Raw genomic sequence first — 25,312 nt, forward strand, 5'->3', positions numbered from 1 at the left:
ACATTGCAAAGACTGCAACGCTGATGAGGGTTATTAATAGGAACTGGCAATTGACAGGTTACTGGTTTGACCGGGGGAAAACACATGGTAGATTGTGTACTTAGGAATTTGACTTGTATGTTTTTAGAATGTTTTTGAAGTACAATGTAATCAAATATGATAATATGAATGTAATCAAAATTCTTGTTTGTGACTCATATTTTGTTATATGTGTGATTCAGTGTATTTGTTTCTATTGTTTTGTAAGAATTTAATGTACACAGAGTATTTAAAAATTACTTTTACAAATTTTTTTTTAAAAAAAATTTATTGCCGACGCTTATAAGCGTCGGAAAAAGCAACAGGAACGTAAACCTAATGGCACGCCTTTAACGACGCTTTTAAGCGTCGGCCTAAACCCGTAGTAACTAACCCTTCTCCCCGACGCTTATAAGTGTCGGAGTGTGATAGAAGAAACGACGCTTAAAAGCGTCGGGAAAAGCAAGCCTTTAACGACGCTTTTAAGCGTCGGACTAAACCCGTAGTAACCAATGAAGAAACGACGCTTAAAAGCGTCGGAAAAAGCTACCCTTATCGCCGACGCTTATAAGCGTCGGAGTATGATAAAAGGAACGACGCTTAAAAGCGTCGGCATAGACCAACGACGCTTTTTTAACGCGTCGGGTTAAACCCGACCCACGCCCACCTGTCCGACGTCTGAGCCACGCTTTGGGAAGCGTGGGCTGGGAATTCGCCGACGCTTATAAGCGTCGGTAGAGGCAAAAAAAAGCGCCGGGAGTTATTCCTTCTTTTGTAGTGGCATGTAATTGAATTGTGGGTTGCAGTACTCTAAACTAGCTATATTGTTGATGCCACGCCATTGGCTAGAACGTGGTACTTGTTGATGCCCCACCACCGGCTAGAAATGCGGTACTGTTCATGTCCTACCACAAGAAAAAAAAGTAGTTCTATTGATGCCATGCCACGGGCCAAACATAGTTGTGGTAGTCTAGAGTTGAGAATCTAAATATTATCAGATTCACTATATACTAATTTGAGATATTTATATAATGAGATTTATACCATTAAAAAATGAGTGTATGTTATGCACATTTTATGATTATGGTATTTTGTGGCATGAAATTTATACAAGTAATAATTATTTGATAATCTTTTATTTATTATTATTATAACGGTGTGGGTGGATGGGAATGCTTACTAGGCTACAAGGCTCATACTACCTCTTTACTTTTTCAATCGGAGTTTCAGGATGCTTAGTCCGGGATGGATCAACTTGGTGTTTGAGCGACGGAGTCTTTAGTTAGTTAGTTTATTTTCTCATATCAAATGAACAACTGAATATCTTGTAATCGAATTAGTTTGATTATTTGAATTTAGTGGATTTATTTAGTTGAATTTATTTAGTTGGATTATTTGGCTACTAACTAATAAGTTATTAAAATTTGTTCATCTTAGGCCTTACATGATCTCTTGAGCATTGCTTTAGGATTCATGTGACTGTATCATGTGAACAACCTAGGTGACGGACTTGGAGCATGATAATATATCCTACAGAGCTCATTATTAGCATGTCCAAAAAGATACAACCCATGTCCTTGCTGTTCTTTAATTTCTTTTGAAGCAAAGCCTGTAGCATCTGTATTGCAAAGGTATAGGAAATGTAGGGAATTCATTCCTTGCCCGGTTGTGAAGCAATGAATTCACAATTCATTTATCTTTCTCTATGTAGGGTTACATATACACAATGGAGGTGGAAGGTCTGTGGGAATATAGCGCTTGCTTGTTATACGAGAATTAGGGCTTTGAGTGACATGGGTAAGGCTCAGTGTCCTGCTATGGGCATTGGGTTGAACGACCGGGCTGTTGACATCGAAACCATTGTCAACAACTGTGAGGGCGAGGGTCCTGAAATGGGCTTCGAGTTAAACCACTGGACGGCTGACATTGAAACGGGTGTCAATTCTTTCAGCCTTTCCGATGAAGAGAACAAATGGACAGCGACGTCGGTATACAAGGTACCCTCCTTCATCAGAGACATCAGAAAAGATGCCTTCACTCCGAGGGTGGTTTCTTTTGGTCCCTACCATCACAATGCTCCCAACCTGAGGCCGGTGGAGGAGCACAAGCGCCGCGCTCTGGTCCACTTCCTCAAGATGGCAAGCAAGCCTCTATATCACTTCATCGACGCGATGAGGGCTATTGAGAAGCAACTGCAAGACTCCTACCATAGCCTGGACGAGAAGTGGAAAGATCCCAGACACCCTGGCCAATTCTTGATGCTAATGATACTGGACGGGTGTTTCATGCTTGAAGTGCTGCGCATGAAGGATGAGAAGTGTAGGAAAAAGAGGTATGCCACACATGATCCCGTTTTTAGCAGTTACGCAGAAAATCACAGGTTGCCTTACATCAGGAGGGACATGTTGGTAATGGAAAACCAGCTACCTCTTCTAGTTCTTAAGAAGCTGCTTGAAGTCGAAGGACTTCAAGGTGACGTGGTAATCAAAAACTCTCTTTATTCTCTTTCAAATCCTTAACTCTTACAATGATAAAGTTAAACTTCCTCATTTGAATCAGAGACAGCCTATCTGATCTGAATATAGCTTGCATGAAACTGGGAGGCCCAAGAATCACTTGAAAATTCATTATTAATACATTTAAATTAATTAAATAAACAACATTTGGCAGCACTATATTGCTTGATAAAGTGATTCGGATGCACCATGTTAGCAAAAGCTAGTGGACTTGATGCTTTGATTTATAGAAAAGTCGAGCAATTTCTTGGACTAGAAACAGGAAGCAAGTTTCCACTGCAGCTCCTCTGAAGCACTTGTGATAGGAACAGCTTAAACTTAAAACCCACCTATTTACAAGCTGCCCACATTCCGGTATAGCAACCATATGTTTTGCAATTAATCTGTACTTTGTAATGCAGGATGATGACTCCATTAATAAGATGGTACTCCGCTTCTTTGGGGTAGAAAAGGATATACTGAAAACAGGACTGGGCCTCCATCCGCTCGACGTTTATCGGAAGAGCTTGCTTCATGGTGCACCACTGAGGACGCAGCCACCACCCGCACGGAACCAGAGCTCCAACCAGATCATCAGGTCAGCCGTGGAGCTCCGCGAGGCTGGAATCAAATTCGAGAAAGGCGAGAGCCTTGCGGACATCGACTTCCGGGAAGGCGTACTGACCCTCCCATTCCTTGAGGTCGATGACGGCACCGAGAGTATGTTACTCAACCTCGTGGCCTTTGAGCACCTCCATGTTGGCAGTGGCAGCGAGGTCATCTCCTACGTATGCTTCATGGACGAGGTCATTGACTCAGCCAAGGACGTGAGACTCCTGCATGGAAAAGACATCATAAGAAATGCAAGCGGGAGCGATAAGTCTGTCGCCGAGCTCTTCGGGAGCCTTTCCAAGGAAGTGACATTGGGTCCAGACTGGAGGCTTCAAGATGTGCGAAGGCGGGTGAATGAATACTGCCGGACGAGGTGGAATACTTGGAAAGCAGATTTACGGCACAAATATTTCCATACCCCATGGGCCGCGATCTCACTTATAGGCGCCATATTCATTATTTTGCTCACTACCGCCCAGACCGTTTATACCATTTATGGACAATATCATCCAAAATAAAGCTCTTCGTCCTCTTCCCCAGCCGCTGCTCCCGGTTGATCTCATTCTCCTAATGCAAGCACATTTGGGACAGATGCTACTAAGCCTACGTTCTGGTGTGTGCCTAATATTATGCTTGTGCCTCATTCCGATTCACTGAGTGGAATTGATTGGTGTTAAGAGTTTGGACATTCCGTTGCTTTCAAGTTGGTTTGTACTAGCTGGTGTTGGCCTTGTCTCTATTTTGTTTGATTGCAATTTGACGTTCTGCTGATATCAAATAAATTTGTTATAGTCTTGTCCTTATATTTGCTTCCTTTGATTGCAATACGTTTTCCCCAAATGTTTAATTGCAACTGGTAACTAGTGCAATGATACTTATTTGGCCATTAACCGAATGCACGCCCAATTACTTGTCTTCAGTGGGCGGTTTATGGCCAAAGGACAGAATCATTTATCACACTACAAAAGAAAGGATATCTCCCGGCGCTTTTTTTGGTCTCTCCCGACGCTTTTAAGCGTCGGCGAATTTCCAGCCCACGCATCCCAAAGCGTGGGTCAGACGTCGGGCAGGTGGGCGTGGGTCGGGTTTAACCCGACGCGTCAAAAAAGCGTCGTCGCTCTATGCCGACGCTTTTAAGCGTCGTTCATTTTATACAAACCCGACGCTTAAAAGCGTCGGCGTACTTGAACCCACGCTTCCCACCGTATTTTGTGTTGGACTATGCCGACGCTTTTAAGCGTCGTTCATTTTACACAAAGCCGACGCTTAAAAGCGTCGGCGTACTTAAACCGACGCTTCCCACCGTATTTTGATTTGGACTATGCCGACGCTTAAAAGCGTCGGCTTATGCTACTTGAGCGACGCAATAAAGCGTCGTTAAACATCAAACCTATGGGTTGCGAACTAAGACCTTAATCCACTGTCCAATACCGCCCTACCCACCAAAATTACCCTTTCACATGCTTGCATCCTCCGCGTCGCAGACACCTCCACTTTTATTGATTTCAAACAACCAGCCAACGAACCATAGGAGATTATTTCTTCCTTTTATTGAAATTTTGCAATAATAGAAATACTACAGTATGGCCTGGATATCACAAATTTGAAATATTCAAACATCTTCTGCGCACACATAAATAGGATAGGATGGCATATATCTGATCCTTTCCAAACCCACCTTATCTAATAAGCCACCCCTTTTTATATTAGATTACTTAATTGTAATCCTGAATGGTCCATCATCCTGATGAGTAAAACCCATAATTTGTTAAGTCTTCGGATATACCTTGGCCGCTGACCAGAACTCTGGTTTCCACCCTCAAGGCCTTGTCACCCTGATTTCTATTCTGTTCTCTGAACAAATAGTAATTGAAGCAAGATTAATCACATAGGTAGAATTGTTACTGAAAAGACTAATTACCTCCAGATTTAGGCTACCTGCAAAAAACAAGAATACAGCTCATCTGTCCCAAACGTTTCTATAAAGCCAGAGTGCTGAGAGTACACTACATAAGATCAGTTTGACCGGCGCGAGACAAACGTATCACTTTAAGTACCAAATATTCAATACATACAAGTATCCAAAGTACCAAATATAATGATAGTCTTTTTTTTATTCTAAATATTATCTGACACTTCTAAACCAATTATACAAAAATAGAATTAGAAGAATAAATGCTCAGATCAAATTCCAACATAAGGAACAAAACAAATCGTCCTTTCTTTAAGTTGGCAGAAATCATAAGCTTGTCACCCACAAGCAGAACACAGTGGTGCAGCCAAAAATACCAGACGGAGGCTATATTTTAAAGATAATATTAGTATATAACCTGCATGATGCATAAGGTACAATTTTTGTTCCTTCTTCCAACTATTCTTGAAATACAATATAGTAATATAATAATTATAACAAACAGAAGGCTTCAATAATTCTATTGCACATTAAACAATTCACTTTAATGATGGCCGAGAAGCCCCCATCATTTTTCGCTGTGTATATCTTTCTGTCTGTCTCAACATCAAAAATAGACACCACATTTTCCGCTGCTGCTGCTAAATACTGTCCAATGTAAGGCTGAAACCAAACTTGCACTGTACCACCCTGTTTGACCAACAATAAAGAATTAATACATGAGCACAATTAACTACAACCAAAGGTGAACATATAAAAGCATAATCATGAAAACTAACCTTAGAAACACGTGAGCATGAAAACTGGCTGACACTCCATAACCGAATTTCACCATTGCCATCACAAGAGCAGAGGAGATCTGTCTTCTTTGGATGAAAATCAAGAGATGTCACCTGGGAGTTGTGCCCATTGAATACATGCAAACAATAACTCGGCTGCAAAACAAGCCAGAAAATTGTGTTATAAGCATCTCTTTATCAGAGAGTTGGATACTCAACAAGCATGTCAAACTAGCAGGGAAAGTCATAAGAAATAAGAGATATCTTTAGCAAAACCTCCAAATATCAATCTGCAGAGATCAATAACATTAAGACCTCTATATGATATCATATAAAAAAATAAGCAGCTTAGAGAAAAACTCAAAAACTTTATAGTCAAAAGCACAAGGTACCTGTCTAGCAGTAAATAAAGTTCTGGGCTGTTTTTTTTTTTTTTTTTGGGTACAACAGCTGCTCACCCTACCCTGATGTAGGTGCAGCCAGCAGAGTCAAGAGATACAAAATGGCATAACTGTGAAGGGCTAGTCCCTTGATGCGTCTAAAGGACCTACCCAGCATGCAGTCAGACAGGTTGTTGATAAGGTTCACAAGAAGAATGGAAGAAACAATTATACATGGCTCACATAGAGTGAATAAGAAAGACAAAAGTGACCAGTTGGTGATCACGATGACATTTTTATTTTCCATCTCAAAACAAAGCACAGAAAGAATCAAAGCCACAATAGCAAGATTCAAGAACAATATTAAAGCTTACAGACGAGAAAGGGAAATTAGCAGTGCATAATTTGAGCCAAGACAATTTAAGCTAGATATGTAATTATTACAACAATTGACTAATTAATGATGAAAGTTCTTAAGCATCCTCAACACAATGGTCTCACTGAAAGGCTTCTCCACACTAATTAAAGTGAAGCAAATGACACCATCAAGTACCCATGTTTGTATCCTGCATGGGTCCATTAGAGCAACCAGCCTATGGAAACATCTTGCAAATCAGCCTGTTCATGGAAGTCACCTGTCCACTGGATCAGTATATTTAATAGTGGCCTAACTTAGCCTCTATAATGCGCTCCTAAACAAAGTTTGCACATCATATTTCCAGATTTAGAAAGCCTATTTTATACTGAAAAAAATATGGGCGGATCTTCTGTGACTCCTTGATTTTTAACTAGAATGCTTCATAATTATTATCAGCTTAAGTATTGAAGGAAATGCACCATCTGGAATTCTGCATAGAACTCTTTTTTGATATAGCATTGAGGTAGCATCTGATAGAGCCCATGCAGCCTCTTTTTTGATATCGAACTCTGCATGTTGTAGTAGCTGTACCAGAGGACCAATGATGTTTGCATCAATCACAGCCTGAACATAAAAAGGATGCACATATAAATACTCAAATTATTTGTCCTTTTGATAGAGCTCAATATAGCAATAGATGTCAACTGTTTGTGTCAGTAAAGATAAATCAAAACAAATCATATGATAGCGTAGCCAGTATAGTCTTAGAGGCTAAGCCCATTATGAAAATACATTTCTTCAGTCAGACCTCAGCAAGCAGATAATATAAAAGAATCATGTGACAAAATATAAAAATAGTAGCTTGCTACCTGGATCTGAGCTCTATTCCCAGCAGTAATATTTGAAATTGTCCAGCAAGCTTCTTTCTTTATGCTCTTTCTGTACTGTTGTGTGAGAAGCTGGAGCAGATTAGGTAGCACGCCATTGTCTATTACAAACTGTGAACATGTTTCACATCCTAGTCTTAATGATAAGATAGAGAAAAATTAAGAAAAGGGATAATCAATAAGGTATGGACAAATATGCATACAGAGATATGAAAGCTGATGCATGCTTATATGTGCATGTAAGCAAAGGCCTCTCAGAACCTACACCAGGTGGAACACAGGAAACATCGAGCACATGTCAAAGGCCATCTAGAAAACTGAAGTCAATCAGTGAAGTAGGTTTACAAATCAAAGATTGAATACAGACTGGCACATACACTAACCTCGATCATTACATGAATCACCTTCATTTACCACAACAGTACCATGTAAACCATATAAGAAAGTTGTATTGCAATCAGAAAATGCCAGTTTGCAAAGTGATCATAAAGCAAATTAAACAAAATTAACCACCTAAAATATGGCATACAACTTAAATTTCTATAACTAACAAATGCATGTTTTTTAGCTGGATGATGCCAATTCAATACTTCAATTGATCAAGCAATAGTAATACGTGTTAAAAATTCTCACCCTGCAAATCCACTATGGATTAACTCAGCATTACTGGGATGCTGGACCTGTACCAAGTAGCAGCAAATGATCCATGTCAGTCACTAATTTGCAGAGAAAAGAGCGAGAAGACTTGTCAATAGTGCAAGGGTTATACCATTATACCAGTAATGAGACCGGTCTATTGGCCCTGGAGCCCGTTAGGACCTAAAATGGAGTGGAGTGTCTAGATAGTGTTTCTTCCTTTGGCTGAGGTTGACCGAATCTGCATTATCTATCTTAAACCTATCAAACTCTACAAACTAATTGTTATACATAAGATTTTGGAAACCATGTTCCTGTCAAGTCAACATAGAACATACTAATTAAAGTCTTTTCCAAGATCTATACTTATCAAAGTTCTGGCATAATCGTATTTTGGAAATTGAGGTAAGTATCAAAAAAAAAAAAAAATTAAAACAATCTAAAAACATTCATCTCAAAATCGTAAGTACACAATCTACGATGTATCAAGAGTCGACGGCATCATCATCTCTACGAGTAGATGAAGTATCAGCAACCTACAAGAAAAAAATACTTTAGAAATTAAAAATACGAAAGTCATCACGCTCATACAAGAATACATTATAATTATATAAAATATTCAAATATATTTAGTTATGTACCGGAGAAGCAAATCTCTGCAAAAAAGATGAAATATGGTCAAGCTGATCCTGCAAAGATTGTATCTTCAACTCTTGGCTCTGCTTCAACTCCGCCATATCAGTCATATGACTCTGCCTCATCTCCTCTATCCTTGTCTCATATGACTGCTTTATCTGTGCCATCTCTGTCTTCAAACTACAAACCTCTGCAGTGCTAGTACCTTGTCTGGCATCTTGGGTATATCGGCTCACTGCAGACAGCTGAGTGGGGGTAACTCCGATACCGTAACCCCTCACGCGTCCATAATGTTCTGGGCCCATCAATTCTGCATAGACCTGAGCCTCGACGCGACTGGCCGCGTCGGATGATGATGACTCCCCTGTTGGCGTCCGACCGCACCGGAACCCACTCACACCGGCACTGCCCACCAACGTCGGAAAACAAAGAGAGAATAACTCTCTCGCTCCCTCGACACCGGACTCAAGGATCACCGCTTCGCTTATCCCTACGAAGGGCAAAAGATTACCCCGTGGTATCAATAGGGTAAAACACTTGAGCACCGCAGCGGATTATCAAACCAAAGGAAGAAGAAATAGGAAGAAGATAGCAAAGCAAACACAAAGATGTAACGAGGTTCGGCTACAAATAGCCTACGTCCTCCACCGCTCCAAATCTCAACTAGGATGAATAGATTACAGAGATGGCACACACCCGAACGATCACACGAGATCGCTCTACAAGAGATTCACACAGAATTTCCTTTGCACAAGAAGTAGGATCCCAATCCTCTTCTTCTCTAGAACCCTAGCCTCACAAACAAGAGTCTCTCTCAAATATACGGCCAATCGCTATCCCTAGGGCTCTCATGAGTCCTATATATAGTCTCAAGACCTTCAGATGATCATAGCCGTCGAAACGCCAACAAAACACCAAAAGAAAACTCATCCGTATGATTTCCGCGAGCTCGAGTCGACTCGGCTTTTAGTTCGAGTCGACTCGGGCACGTCTGGACAACTTCCAGTATGACTGGCACGATCTCGAGTCGACTCGACTGTGGCTCGAGTCGACTCGACGATGCTTCGAGTCGACTCGACTGTAGCTCGAGTCGACTCTGACAGTCCAGACAGAAACATGGTTTTTCGGCCTTTCTTCTCCCGGGTCGACTCGATGGACCTCGAGTCGACTCGACTGTTCCCGAGTCGACTCGACTGAAGCTCGAGTCGACTCCGACAGTCCGCCAGACAGAAAACTATGCAGAATTGATTTTTCTTCAATTCTCTTCATCACCAAAGGTCTCTACATACCCCAACAATCTCCCACTTGGAGACCTTGGGTATATCCTCTTGTTACTTGGCTCTCCTCTGTGCTCCCACTAAAACTGAATCATCCTAGTGAAATAGGTATGATGCCTCCTCAACGTCTTCAAGCATGAAGACCAGCAGAAGCTGAACAACTCCTCAGCTTCTCCACCGTGACGACCTTCGTCAGCATATCTGCAGGATTCTGACTTGTATAAATCTTCTCCAACTTGACGAGTCCCTGCTCGAGCAATGACCTCACGAAGTGGTACCGTATGTCAATATGCTTCGTCCTCGAATGGAAAGCTGAATTCTTCGCCAGATGAATTGCACTTTGACTATCTGAATATAACATGCAATCCTTCTGCTCCTTCCTAAGCTCCTTCATCAAGCCTTGAAGCCATATTAGTTCCTTGCACGCCTCTGTGGCTGCCACATACTCCGCCTCCGTAGTCGACAATGCAACAACTGGTTGCAACCTGAAAATCCAACTGACGGCTCCACTGCCCAAGGTGAACAAGTACCCTGTCGTACTTCTCCTGCCGTCCAAGTCCCCTGCCATGTCTGAGTCCACAAAGCCCTGTAACTGGATCTCAGAACCTCCATAGCACAATGACATGTGCTCCGTGCCCTTCAGATACCTCAGTATCCATTTGACCGCGCGCCAATGCTCCAAGCCTGGGCAGCTCATAAAGCGACTCACAACTCCCACTGCTTGAGCAATGTCTGGTCTTGTACACACCATAGCGTACATCAAGCTCCCCACCGCCGATGCATACGGGATTTTTGACATATTGAGCTCCTCCACCCGCGTCTTCGGACTTTGCCCTTTGGAAAGCTTTAAGTGGGCACCCAGCGGTGTGCCAACAGGTTTGGCACCCTCCATGCAGAATCTCCTGAGTACTCGGCTGATGTACTCCGCCTGAGATAGTCTGAGGATATGTTTAGACCTATCTCTACTGATCCGCATTCCAAGGATCTGTTTCGCTGCTCCTAGATCCTTCATTGCAAATTTTCTTGACAGCTTCAGCTTCAATTTTGCAATTTCATGCATGCTAGCTCCTGCAACTAACATGTCATCAACATACAATAGCAAGATAATGTAAGATGTACCGAAGTCCCGGAAGTAGCAACAGTGATCCTCCTGACATCTCCTGTATCCTATCTTAAGCATGTAGCTATCGAACTTGAGATACCATTGCCTGGGCGCTTGTTTCAAACCATAGAGGCTTTTCTTTAATTTGCAAACCAAGTCACCCGTGCCAGCTGTAATGTATCCCTCCGGCTGCTGCATATATATCTCCTCATCGAGATCTCCGTGGAGAAAAGCCGTCTTCACATCAAGCTGCTCTAAGTGAAGATCCTCTTCTGCCACCATGCTCAGCACCGCCCGAATAGAACTCATCTTGACTACAGGAGAAAAGATCTCCGTGAAGTCGATACCTGCTCTCTGCTGAAACCCTTTTACAACCAGCCTGGCCTTGTATCGCTTCTTCCCATTCTGCTCTTCCTTCAGCCTGTAAACCCATTTGTTTGACAGTGCTTTCTTCCCCTTGGGCAGATCCACCAAATCCCACGTTTGATTCTGCTCCAATGACTTCATCTCATCATCCATGGCCAACTCCCACTCCTTCCTGGTATCAACCTCCAATGCCTCCGTGAAGCATTCAGGTTCGCCATTATCTGTGAGCAGCAAATAACTAAGAGTCCCATCATACCTTTGAGGAGGCTTCCTATGAGTACTACGAGTGGACCTTCTTAGTTGTGGAGGGGGTGCCAATACTTTAGGTTCTTGCTCTGACTGAGTCTTCTGACCAGAATTTGTAGACTCCTCTTCAGGATCCACAAAATACGGCTCAACAGGTTTTGTTTCTGATTCAGTGCTCTGCTGCATTTTCTCATTGAATACCACATCATTACTACGAATGATCTTCCTGTGTTCGGGATCCCAAAACCGATACCCAAACTGTTGACCTCCGTATCCAACGAAAATGCACTTCTTTGATTTGGCGTCTAGTTTGCTTCTTTGACTGGAATCAACATGGACATAACTGGTACAACCGAATACTCGTAAGTGCGCCAAATCAATCTTCTTTGCTGTCCATGCTTCCTCAGAAATCCCAAATTCAAGTTTTTTTGATGGCCCTCTGTTGATCAAATAGGCAGCAGTGTTAACTGCTTCCGCCCAAAACTGCTGTGGCAATCCAGCATGTATCCTCATACTCCTGGCACGCTCATTAATTGTTCTGTTCATCCTTTCAGCAACTCCATTTTGTTGTGGTGTCCCTAGAACTGTCCTCTGCCTGACGATCCCAGCCTCTGCACAGTAGTCCTCAAACTCCCTGCTACAATACTCACCACCGTTGTCTGATCTCAGGCATTTTAACCTCCTTCCTGTCTCGAGTTCTACCATTGCCTGCCATCTCCTGAAGACCCCAAATACCTCTGACTTGTGCTTCAAGAAGAACACCCAAAGCTTCCTGGTAGCATCATCAATAAAAGTAACATAGTACTGAGATCCACCAATGGAAGAAACCGGTGCAGGCCCCCACACGTCCGTGTGCACGAGATCTAGCTTTTCTTGCTTCCGAGGTTTACCTTCTTTGTTGAATGAAACACGCTTCTGCTTTCCGAGAATACAATCCTCACAGAAGTCCATCTCAACACTCCTGAGATCCTGCAGTTTTCTCAACTGGTGCATCACCTCCAGTCCCTGATAACTCATGTGCCCAAGTCTGCAATGCCATAACTTGGCATCCACATCTGCTGCAGCAACTCCAATAGAGTTTTCTGTGCCATTGGCGACATAAAGTGTCCCAATCTTCTTGCCACTAGCCACCGTCAACGAACCTCTGGATACCTTCCACTGATCAGCTGTGAAAGTAGTCTTGTACCCTTTGCTCGCCAACTGTCCAACAGAGATTAGATTCCTCTGCAGTTGAGGCACGTGCCGTACGTCCTCAAGCTCAAGTGAAGATCCAGAAATCAACTTCACTTCTGCGCTTCCCCTTCCTTGTATAGTGCAAGGCTCTCCATCCCCTAGGTAGACTTTGCCGAAGTCTCCCTTCTCATATCCTCCAAGAAGCTTCCGTTGGGATGTAGCATGGAAAGACGCGCCCGAGTCTATCACCCAAGACTCGTCACCGGTAGATAAAGATAGAACGAGGGCATCCATGTCACCGTCTTCAGCAAGATTTGCCAGATCCTTGCTGACTCCTTCGGTGTGGTCGCCTTGCTTCCCTTTAGGAGATTTGCAGTCCCTCCTAAAGTGCCCCATCTTCCCGCAGTTCCAGCACTTCGCTCCCTTGTTCTGAGGTGCTCGAGACCTGCTGGATCTCGACTTCGAGTCGGTTCGAAATCGACCGTCCTTCTTTTGTCTTCCCCGGTCAGAGGTGTTTAGTGCACTTCCAGACGACTCCGCAGCTCCAGAAGATTTCCTTCTTGCTTCTTCACTCAGAAGCACTCCCACAACGTCATCAAAGATCAACTTCCCCGTTGCCGAAGAGTTGCTCACCGCCATCACCAGGCCCTCCCAGTTATCAGGTAATCCGGAGAGAATTAGCAATGCCCGAATCTCATCGTCAAAACTAATCTCCACTGACTCCAACTGGGCCGTGAGTCCATTGAACTCGTTGAGGTATTCTGCTACGCTGCCGCCATTTTTCATACGAAGATTAAACAACCTCTTCATAAGAAATACCTTGTTTGATGCTGAGGGTTTCTCGTACATCCGCGACAATGTTGCCATCAACTCCATCGTCGTCTTCTCGTTTTTGATGTTGAATGCCACTTGGGATGCAAGTGACAATCTTATGGTGCCGAGCGTCTTCCGATCGAGGACCTCCCAGTCTTCATCGGACATCTTCTCTGGTTTCTTCGCTCTACCTCCAAGAGGTAAATAGAGATCCTTCTGGTAAAGGTAATCCTCTATTTGCATCTTCCAAAACCCGAAGTTCGTTCCATTGAACTTCTCAATTTGCAACTTCCCTTCATCCGCCATTGCAGAATAACCAATAGCTCTGATACCAATTGTTGGCGTCCGACCGCACCGGAACCCACTCACACCGGCACTGCCCACCAACGTCGGAAAACAAAGAGAGAATAACTCTCTCGCTCCCTCGACACCGGACTCAAGGATCACCGCTTCGCTTATCCCTACGAAGGGCAAAAGATTACCCCGTGGTATCAATAGGGTAAAACACTTGAGCACCGCAGCGGATTATCAAACCAAAGGAAGAAGAAATAGGAAGAAGATAGCAAAACAAACACAAAGATGTAACGAGGTTCGGCTACAAATAGCCTACGTCCTCCACCGCTCCAAATCTCAACTAGGATGAATATATTACAGAGATGGCACACACCCGAACGATCACACGAGATCGCTCTACAAGAGATTCACACAGAATTCCCTTTGCACAAGAAGTAGGATCCCAATCCTCTTCTTCTCTAGAACCCTAGCCTCACAAACAAGAGTCTCTCTCAAATATACGGCCAATCGCTATCCCTAGGGCTCTCATGAGTCCTATATATAGTCTCAAGACCTTCAGATGATCATAGCCGTCGAAACGCCAACAAAACACCAAAAGAAAACTCATCCGTATGATTTCCGCGAGCTCGAGTCGACTCGGCTTTTAGTTTGAGTCGACTCGGGCACGTCTGGACAACTTCCAGTATGACTGACACGATCTCGAGTCGACTCGACTGTGGCTCGAGTCGACTCGACGATGCTTCGAGTCGACTCGACTGTAGCTCGAGTCGACTCTGACAGTCCAGACAGAAACATGGTTTTTCGGCCTTTCTTCTCCCGGGTCGACTCGATGGACCTCGAGTCGACTCGATTGTTTCCGAGTCGACTCGACTGAAGCTCGAGTCGACTCCGACAGTCCGCCAGACAGAAAACTATGCAGAATTGATTTTTCTTCAATTCTCTTCATCACCAAAGGTCTCCACATACCCCAACATCCCCGACGCGCTCTGAAATGAGATTTGTAGCTCTTTCCTATATCTCTCTTAAAAAAATAAACAGTCACATTAATAATTTAAAGGAAGTAAAATTAATAAAATAATTATGATCAAATAAAAAATGAATACATACAACTATATCTCTCGACTCGTCTCGGACAAAGCTGCCATCTCGGTGAGTGTGGGTCATCTTATAAAACTCTACCTCACCAGGCTCCCTTCCATGCTCTACTATCTACACATACGGAAAGTATATTGCCAAACTATATATCATGATACGTGCTATATGTTAGTAGAGTTTCAAATAGTTTCAAACAAACTTACGAATTCATTTCTACGTCTCGCATAACTCTTCGAGCCTGAAGTATGAGGAACTGCTTGAGATGCTCGTGCAGCTCTACCAATATTAGAATATGTCTGCCAAAATAAAAGCACACAGTATAATATTATTCAATGTATATATTTGCAATCTATATTAATAATAAAGATAATATAAGATATTGAAATAATTTACGTGACCTGTCCTCTTTCAGAAAACCAGTAATGAACAAGCTCCCTCCACTGCTGAGGGTATACATCAGGAGGAGTCACACGAGCAACCTCCTCCTCTGTCATACCCTCACGCTTGAAGTCCGTCTTCAATTTTGCTTTATATTCTTTCCATTTGCGGTTGAGGGACTTTAGCACCCAATCATGGCTCTCTGGAGGGAGTACAAACTTACCCTACAACAAGATACAGAATGTTATAATAATATTAAACCTCAAAAGTAAAATCATGGTAGTAAGCAAATTAACATGCAGGAGGTGTCAAATTAAAAAGAACAAATTCAATTCATTACCTGTATGAGTCTAAGAAGCTCAACCTTATACGAAGGAAGCATGTCATTCCACTTCGTATAGTTGAGCGGACACAGCTGACCCTTGCGTGCAACCGATCCTAAAAAGCTTGATAGAAGACTTCCAGCTCTATTGATGGGCTACCCCAATTCGTTGCATCGGATGATGATCTTCTCACCCGGAGGAAGCTTCCACACATCCTTTGCTTGAGTGGGTCCCCGTCTCGTCCTCACTGTCCCTTGTCTATCTATTCAAATTAAATAAAATGTCTTAAAAAGTTGAAGACAAATATGAACATAAAATATGAACTTTAAATCGAATTACCCTGAATCCGGAGCTCATCCTCCGGACAATCAGCAGGAGGCTCGCGCTGAGATCCTGACTCGTGCTGCTGGTGCTCATATGGCTGCTAGGACTGCAGGGACTGCTCAGAAGTAGATCCCACCTGAGAATGCTGGAACTCCACATCTCTAAATCGCCTCCCTCGGGGCATATTGTTATTTGGTATGTACAAAAAAGAATCAATATTTGGTTAAATGATAAATTTATACTAAATAAAGGGCTAAATTTATGTATGCATGCATGTCTATGAATATATGTGTACATATACACACACATATACATACAATATATATATATTGTATGTATATATATTTGTATGTGTCGCCTTTTCCCAGTTTTCCTGTAGTGAAATAGGACTTGTTCCATTAATTTAGTTAGTGAATACAGGATGTCAAATTGGCAAGCTAAAGCCAATATCTTACAAACAATGAGATTTGAGATTGAATATCTAAATATACATGCACATTGATTCACTCACTGGATGCCAATTTTCAAATTAAATTAGCATGTAAGTAGACATTTATGCAACAGCTTATAGGCTTCATACGCAATTTGCAATTGTCTTAATAGTTGAAGTGAAACTGAAAATAAATCTGAAAAGGGTTATGGGCATACGATGATAATGAATCAAGCTCCTCGGCAATTATATACAACGGGGTGCAGGAGATCGACCCTTCTTCTCCTGCAAAAAAAATACATCTACTAGATAAATGAGGGCACAATTTTAGCACACCACAACCCAAAGTGAAGCAAGCATGCTAGTAGTGGCTCAAGAAGCAGGTGCATATTTGGAGGCCTTCTACCATGATCAATGGCTTGAAGGTCTCCAATCGACATACTAATTTCCTATTCACCATGTTCTTATCAGATAGCTCCAGCAAGCCAAGCAAGTATCTTCTAAAGATTTACCCTTGCCATGTCTACGACCTTAAGTATTTTAACAATCTCCATTCCTCATGATCTCATGAATATTTGTTGATCTATGCACCCTTCTTTATATCTAGCATCATAATCCTCTCTAATCTGCTTTGCTGTTTTGCATTAATCCATAAATTCAATAATTGTTGGTGAATTAGATGATTTTAGATTCAAGAATCATGCACATCCTCCAAAAGTCATAATGTGATTTTAAGTACTTCTCACATTGATTCATGTTCCATATACCAGAATTGCAGCCTAAACAATCTGAAAGTGATTTTTTAAATGCCAACACAGCTGCATGTCTAGCAGCTCCTGCAGCACGGGCATTTTTCACGTGCAAAGCTGCAGATATTGATTTCTGTTTAGCCCACTTTATTTAAGAATATAATATTGAAATTTTGACTTCAACCCTGTTGAAGGAACGTTGCTTCAATTATCCGACTGGACACTGCATGAGAAGATATCCCCAATTCTTCGGATGTATTGGACTATCTTTTCTTGTTAGGTTTTTATTACAGAATCTTTTCTACCTTTTGTTTTCAACATGAATTTGTTCTGATATCATGCTGATCCTTTGAAAGTTGTTTTGATGAGTACAGTCTTTACTGGCTTGCTATACTCTTACTATGAGATGTAGCATCAACATTCTTGACCAAAATCTCTTCATAGCAAAGGAATGAAGTTCTTTTGCTGGATGTTCAGCTTTTTCTTTCATTAGTAGAAATGTTCAGATCTGGTAGCGTACTTGTGCTGAACTCACTGTGCTATTTAAGGCCTTGTGATTTTTAGATTGTCATAGACAAGTTAAGAAGAGCAATTTGATTAGGAGAAATAATTCATTTGTTTGGTCAAGATATCCAGGATGTGTCTTGGGTGGGTGTTCATACGTTGTGAATGAGGACACAGAAAAAAAAAAAAGAAGAGTTCTTCTGTTTTGTATGATCTGAAATTAATTTCAGGAACTTAAGATATAGAAAATTAAAAAACGATGTCTACATGGAAAATCTGTGTACAAAATTGAGCTTAAGCCTCAATAAGATGATGAAACATAGGAGGAAGATGCGTAAAGGGATGGAAGAACCCCCTAAAAGATTTTTTACCTTGTAAAAGTGCTACTTCATTTCAGTTCTCACTATCCCTTTAACTTGGGTTTCAGCATGGTATTGCGAACAACCCTAAAACTAAAATAAACATGAAAAGAACAGGAGAAGCATTCGGTGTACCCGGCTCGGACTAAACAATCAATATGCAATTAATAAATGTTAAAAGAGAGTATGAGGATCACTTACCTCAGACGACGGCGAGGCGAGGTCGACGGCGGCCGAGTAGCTAGGGCTAGCGATGGAGGTTTGATGTCGGCGCGCAGCTAGGGCATCGACCGAGAGAGGATGAGGAGAGGGGGCCGGGCGAGCGTTAAAGACAAGAAGAAAACAAACAAGAGGAGGAGGAGGAGGAGGAAGAGAAGGAGGAGGAGGAGGCTTACCTCAGACGACGGCGAGGTCAACGGCGGCGGAGAAGTGGAATCTTCGATCGCCGATCGGGGATAGGGATGGAGATGAGATCAGTTTGATCGGGGATAGGCATCGACCGAGAGAGTATGAGGAGAGGGGGCCGGGCGAGCGTTAAAAAACAAGAACAAAACAAATAAGAGGAGGAGGACGAGGAGGAGGAGGAGGAGGAGAAGGAGCAGGCTTACCTCAGAGGAGGAGGAGGAAGACGGCAACGGGGAAGCTACGGCTTGCGATGGAGGTGAGAAGTCGGCGCGCGCACAGGTAGGGCATCGACCGATAGAAATGGAGGAGAGGGGGCCGGGCGAACGGCTGGAGGGTTTTATGTTTTCTAACGACGCTTTTAAGCGTCGTCATTTCTAAATCTTTTACCGACGCTTTGACGCGTCATCGATTCTTGCGATTTACCGACGCTTACTAAAAGCGTCGGCAAAGGTTGGCGCTGAGCCAAACTTTTCCGACGCTTTCCCCTAGCGTCGGGAAAACGGAGTCGGCAAAAATCACATTTGTTGTAGTGTCAGGATAATGTAAAGATTACCTCCAGTGATCTTTCTGACAAATATAACCCTTGTGATCTTTGCTGGTTCCTCTGAATTTTTGATTGAAAGTTGCATAAACAAAGCCGAGCATGCATCAACTTATATTACGTTAAAATTCGCTCTATACTCCTTTCTCTTTTCTTTCCATAAAGGATGCGGCTCGACTAGGGTTATGTATGCCCCATTTTCATTAATCTTTCATTGCGTGTATGAGATTGCACAAACAATACGGTAGTATGTTGTTAGGATTTATGATAAATGAAAGCCTTACAATCCCTTGCTGCACCTTACTAGCCAAACTATTAAATAAGCATCATAATTAACTCACTTTTCTCAAGGGCAAAACAAAGATTCCTTCATTAATCTGATCGAGGAAAAAGAAAAAAATCATTGAACCCACTCAACTCAAATCTCTTTTTTTTTAAAAAAAAAGCTAAAGTAAGGTCTAAGTCTCTCTTTTTACCTTTCCTTAATAAATCATAAAATTAAGTTCCAAAGCCTCTTTATATTACTGAGCTCTGTTATGTATAATTCGGATTGAATTTCTCATCTAGTTAAAAGAGAGCACAAGTTTTCCAATATAGATATAACTAGTTAAAATCTTTTTTGAAAAAAAAAATTGCATTTATTGACCGATTTTGAGCCCAAATGATATAATTTGGCATTGATTGCTTAGTACATTGCACCTTTAAAAGGTCACGCCACAACATCGATGGAGTAATTTGTATTTTTACTTTTCCATGAGCGAGCAAAGAAAGGGTATCCCAACATGAGATCCCCTTAAACAAGTGACAAACGCTTTAAATAAATTTTACATTTCCAGCAACTTCAGCCATAAAAATGAGCCTTCTTTTCTAATAAGAGATGAACTCTCAAGTCATCTTAGAACATTTTAAGCTCAGAATTATGTAAACTTCTAGAAATTGTTTCTCAATATCCTAATCTTATATTAGGTATCTTTAAATTGCATGAACAATAATCTGCCCTACTTTAGCATTGCTAGAAGGTGATTCTGGATCTCACATCTCCGTTAAAAGAAAAGGATGTATACTTTTGTTGTAAGATCTCTATTTAAAAATCTTCTTCTTTTGTACTCTTTCCACTAGACGATGATATGTGGAATTATCATCCATAACTTTCACCTTCCTCATGAAACAATTTAAACTTGCTTCTTAGTGATAAACGAAAGCATTTAATAATTGCCCCTCTATTAGAGATGAAATAGTTTACTTCAAATCTTAGAAGCAGGGTCACTAAGTACAAACCCCTGAAACATCATGTGCTATTGGGTCTGTTCCCATATCAACTCTATTGTTGATTCCGCTCGCATTTCCTAATGACCCCATGTCCTCATCATTCTCTTCTCTTTTTTTTTGTCAAAACATCAACTAATATTTATTTAATTAATTTATCACAGAATCACAAACTAATGCACTCTATCCATTGTGGAACATTTGAGCCTAAAATATTCTTCAAGATTGAAAATTATTTTCAGAATTTACTAAATGACTTCCAATCAAAATACTAATCTTGCATTATAATTTGAAAAAATCTAATATTTCACATTCCAAGTAAACCAAGGAGAAATTCTTAAATCTCATTTCTCAAATATACTTTCTTTCTATATAATAGTTGCCTGCATAATTGTCATACAGATTTTATCCTCGAAGAATATTAAAAAATATCTTTCCTTGTCCAAGCCTTAAACAACTTATGCATGAATCCTATCTTGCCATCAAAATAATTAACTTTAAACTAGAAGTATTATCCACAATACTCAGTATCATGTTAAACTTTCAAAATCACATATATACTGATATGCACTGTACTTTAATATTCCATGGCTGGTACTCCACTTAATATTAGTCAAAATATACTTTAATCATAATCCAAAATACAAATTACTCCATCGAGGAATCTCCAAAATAATTTATTCTTATTTTGGCATAGCTTGTTAGCATTCTGATTCAAAACACCAAAATCCTTAGTCGTCTTAAGTCTTGAATTCTAATACCATACCCGCCATAATCATGCCCCTAGAATGATTTTGTATTAGCCTTAACTTCTTTCTTTTTGTTGCTCATTGTCATCTATCAAAATATTCGTGTCAAGCAATTTTCGTGACTGACCGATGATGCAACCAATAAAATCTTTTCTTTCTTTCCAATTATACGGAATCTCACTAAATGAGACTTAACTACCCCTGCCCTTATTAAAATTTAAAATTTTTACTCATGGTTAACCTATTGCTCTGATACCACACGATGTCACGCCCCGGACCCGGATCCGTGACACGGCCGTGCTATTGCCGACTACCGCCCACAATAGCACGCAACCTCATACCTGGGTAACAGGGTAGTCAAACCAACCAAATCTTTTCATATGAAAGCATTCGTAATACAACATGCTGGTCAGTACCCAAATACAGAGCTTCTATGTAGTTTATGTACACAAAAGTATACTTGCTTTACCCCAAAAGAAAGAAGCCCTGATATCAAATTAACGTGTCTCTAGCAGCTATCAGTGATGAGGATCTGAAAGAAAAAGTAAATGAACGGATATGAGCTACACGGCTCAGTAAGTAATCATACATAATCTTACCGGATCGAATATAATGGTAACCATGTTTATGCAGGGTTTGAGAAGCTGACATGCGTATTATCTCACAGTTTATCATGGCAAAATATGTATGCTTGGAAAACAAAGCAGTATTTTCAGTCAACAGAATTTTCATAAAACGTAAGAATTCATGCGATTAGCATCATTTAAAGGAGATAGCGGTTTTAGCAAAATACAACATTTCATAAGGATATATTCAAAAAAATCCGTTGTAAAACAATGTATGCTTTGGCCAGGCACGTTCATAAATGTCACGGTCCGCCCGCGCAGGCACGTGACTATCGGGCCCACATGAGGGGGAAACACGGGGCTCCCCTGCCAGATGTTGGCCGGTTCCGGGGCTTCACGCAAGCGTCCTTCAACCCTCACCGATTTTGCTTCTCCCCAAAAATGCATCTGCAGGATTTGGAAGCACCCGCCTCATATACCCAGGCTCTGAAACGAGCCTCATGATCATGCTTCAAATATCATTTTCATAAAGTATGCATATGAAACCGTGCCCCCGGCATGCCGTGGTCCATTCTCTCGGATGCTACTGCGAAGTCCATTCGGCCACTGGCGGGGCCAGCTAGTCATTCTCGGCCACTAGCAAGGCCAGCGAAGTTATTCTCGGCCACTAGCAAGGCCAGCTCAGTTGCATTCGATCAGTAGCATCTTTGAGCCCATTATAATAGTGCCTCTTGGCTAGATAGTATTTCATTATACCAACTTGCATGCATGATTAAAATATCAGCATCATCATGTTGCATACATAGCCATAGCTTCTGAGATCATGCAAGTTACTTATGCATTGTATCATCTCATGCATGAAACATATATACTTAAAATAAATGCTTAGGAAACATTAATAACATGACATGATCCCTAACAGGATTAGAACAGGTTACTTACTTGAGGATGATAGTGTTATTTTGATGATTAACAAGCAATTATCTAGAGCATGCTATAAGTTAAATTGATACTTCATTTATAAGTTCATTAATCTCAGTATATTTGGTTAATTGAAAATAGATACATGACCTTGTTCATTTGAATGAATCTAACCTCGAGAATGCAGCAAAGTGTGGTTTGAGTCGACCCATAGGTTGATTGGGTCGACCCCGGCACATCAAGAAGTCATCTGGCACACTCCTGCAAAAATGGCACAAATGAACAGTGAGTTGGGTCGACCCAAGGTAAGCATGAGTCGACCCAACCTCCAAAGAACCTCAAAACACAACAGAAGAATGCTCTCTGGATTTACTGAGAGGGTCGACCCACACAGTGGTTGAGTCGACCCAATCTTGAGTCGACCCAAACCCTGAGAGGGTCGACCCAAAGGCAAGACAGAAAGACAGACAAAAAATGGTTCTCTGGAATTACTGAGAGGGTCGACCCAAGAAGAAGTTGAGTCGACCCAAGTGAACTTTGAGTCGACCCAAAGAATGGTTGGGTCGACCCATGGGAAGGAAGGCTGAAATTGAGGTTTCTGTGGTTTCTGAGAGGGTCGACCCAAGGAATGTTTGAGTCGACCCAAGTGAAGGTTGGGTCGACCCAAGGACAGGTTGAGCCGACCCAAACACGGGCTGAACATAACGGCTAGTTGTGCAGAAATGCTTTTTGGACTCCCAACGGCTATAAACGGCTAGTTTCTTCAATCCAACGGTCAGAAAGGACTATTTGGAGGTTGGAGAAGTATTTAAGAGGGAGTATTCATCAGAGAAATAAAGCTTTTGGGAAAATACATCAAGTACATTCAAGAGAGAACCCTAGCAAGGCAAGCTTAATCCAAGTGCTTCATTCAAGAGTCAAAAGAAAGGGGTTGAGCAGATTCAAAGAGTCATCAAGAGCTCCATCCTCCCTTGAAGAGTGAAGCATCCTTGACAAAGAAGAGCAAAGCCACTTCAAAGCGATAAATACTTTCTAACTCTTCTTTGTAGCTTATATTGTTTCATATGCTCTTTTAGGAGTTTGAATCTTTTCTTTTGTTAATTAAACACTTTGTAAAGGTTCGTTGGTGAGCCCGCAAAACCAACAAAGGTTTTTGGTAAACCCGGAAAACCAAAGTGTAAAGGTTTGTTGGTGAGCCCGCAAAACCAACAAAGGTTTTTGGTGAACCCGGAAAACCAAGTGTATAGGTTCGTTGGTGAGCCCGCAAAACCAACAAAGGTTTTTGGTGAACCCGGAAAACCAAGTGTATAGGTTCGTTGGTGAGCCCGTAAAACCAACAAAGGTTTTTTGGATTGTGAGCCTGGAAAACAATCCAACTGTAATCCGTGGGATTATAGTGAATTCCCAAGGGGACGCTTGGGGAGTGGACGTAGGTGCTAAGGAGAGCACCGAACCACTATATATTGTTGTGTTTGTGTTGTGCTTGTGCTTACGTTTATTCTTGCATCATCTTCTATCTTTGCACTAGTTTAAATCATTCAAATAGTTTAAGGAAGCATCCACCGCACTTAATTAAGAAAACATTTAAAGCACCAAAATTTAGAAGAAACCAATTCACCCCCCCCCCCCTCTTGGCTTGTCACCTTGGGCAACAAGTGGTATCAGAGCCAGGTGCTCTAATAGTACTCATTGATCTCACAATCAAGAGTTAAAGATCATGACAACCCAAGTGGGATATTCTATAAGTGAGGGACAATTAATTGATAGACCTCCACTATTTGATGGTATAAACTACACATATTGGAAAGCACGCATGCGCATTTTCATTCAAGCACATGACTACGATTTATGGAGTATCATAGTCAATGGGCTACACACAAACACTAATCATGATAAAGAAAGGGCTCAGCAAAATGCAAAAGCCATGAATATTCTATATTGTGCATTGGATGATAGTGAACTTAATAGCATATCTTTTTGCATAACTGCTAAGGAAATATGGAATATGCTTGAAGTTAAATATGAATGCACTAATGTTTCTAGTGAATTTGAAACTAGTTCCGAAGAAGAAGAGCATCAAACTGAAACTGAAAATCTATGCTTTGGAGCACATGAAGATGAGGTATGTACTCGAACACAAAGTGATTTCTCATTCAAAAATCAAGTACATACTGAAGCTCAATCTGATTTTACATTTGATGAACTTCATGATGCTTTTTCTGATTTATACTTAGAATATAAGAAGCTTAGTTTAAAGAATAAAAAGCTAAATCAGAAAAATCTATCTCTTGCTGAAAGCTATAATATAACTCAGAAAAATAATAAATTACTTTCAGAAGACAATGAAAGGCTAACTAAAGAAGTTAACAAATTTAAGCCTATAGTTAAAAAATTTACTATCAGCTCTGAAAAACTGAACTTAATGATAAATAATCAAAGAGCTGAATTTGAAAAGGCTGGATTAGGATATCAATCTTGGTACACACAAAAATCCCTTAATGATATATGTGTTAAATCCTCCACTATCTATCCTAAAACGGATTCTAATTTATCTAATGAACCTAATGAACAAAAACAGAAAATTAAAAATCCATCATCCACTTATATTAAATCAATGTTTGTTAAATTTAATAAGAGTATGCAGAAATACATTCCTTATAATCCTAAATTCTGCAAGCCTATGGACAAAATAGCCATTAAGAAAATATGGGTTCCAAA

At 41.2% G+C, this 25,312-nt stretch overlaps 1 protein-coding gene across 1 annotated transcript; it reads left to right on the top strand.

Moving 5' to 3' along the window:
- The first annotated feature begins 1,781 nt into the window (after positions 1–1,781).
- On the top strand, positions 1,782–3,928 carry LOC103699319 (UPF0481 protein At3g47200-like). Its single transcript, XM_008781349.3, has 2 exons — positions 1,782–2,498; positions 2,936–3,928. Exons 1-2 carry the CDS (start codon positions 1,812–1,814, stop codon positions 3,641–3,643), a joined length of 1,395 nt encoding a protein of 464 aa, XP_008779571.2. The 5' UTR covers positions 1,782–1,811; the 3' UTR covers positions 3,644–3,928.
- The last annotated feature ends 21,384 nt before the right edge of the window (positions 3,929–25,312 follow it).

This window comes from Phoenix dactylifera, unplaced genomic scaffold, assembly GCF_009389715.1.
Source record: "Phoenix dactylifera cultivar Barhee BC4 unplaced genomic scaffold, palm_55x_up_171113_PBpolish2nd_filt_p 000349F, whole genome shotgun sequence".
Lineage (NCBI taxonomy): Eukaryota > Viridiplantae > Streptophyta > Magnoliopsida > Arecales > Arecaceae > Phoenix > Phoenix dactylifera.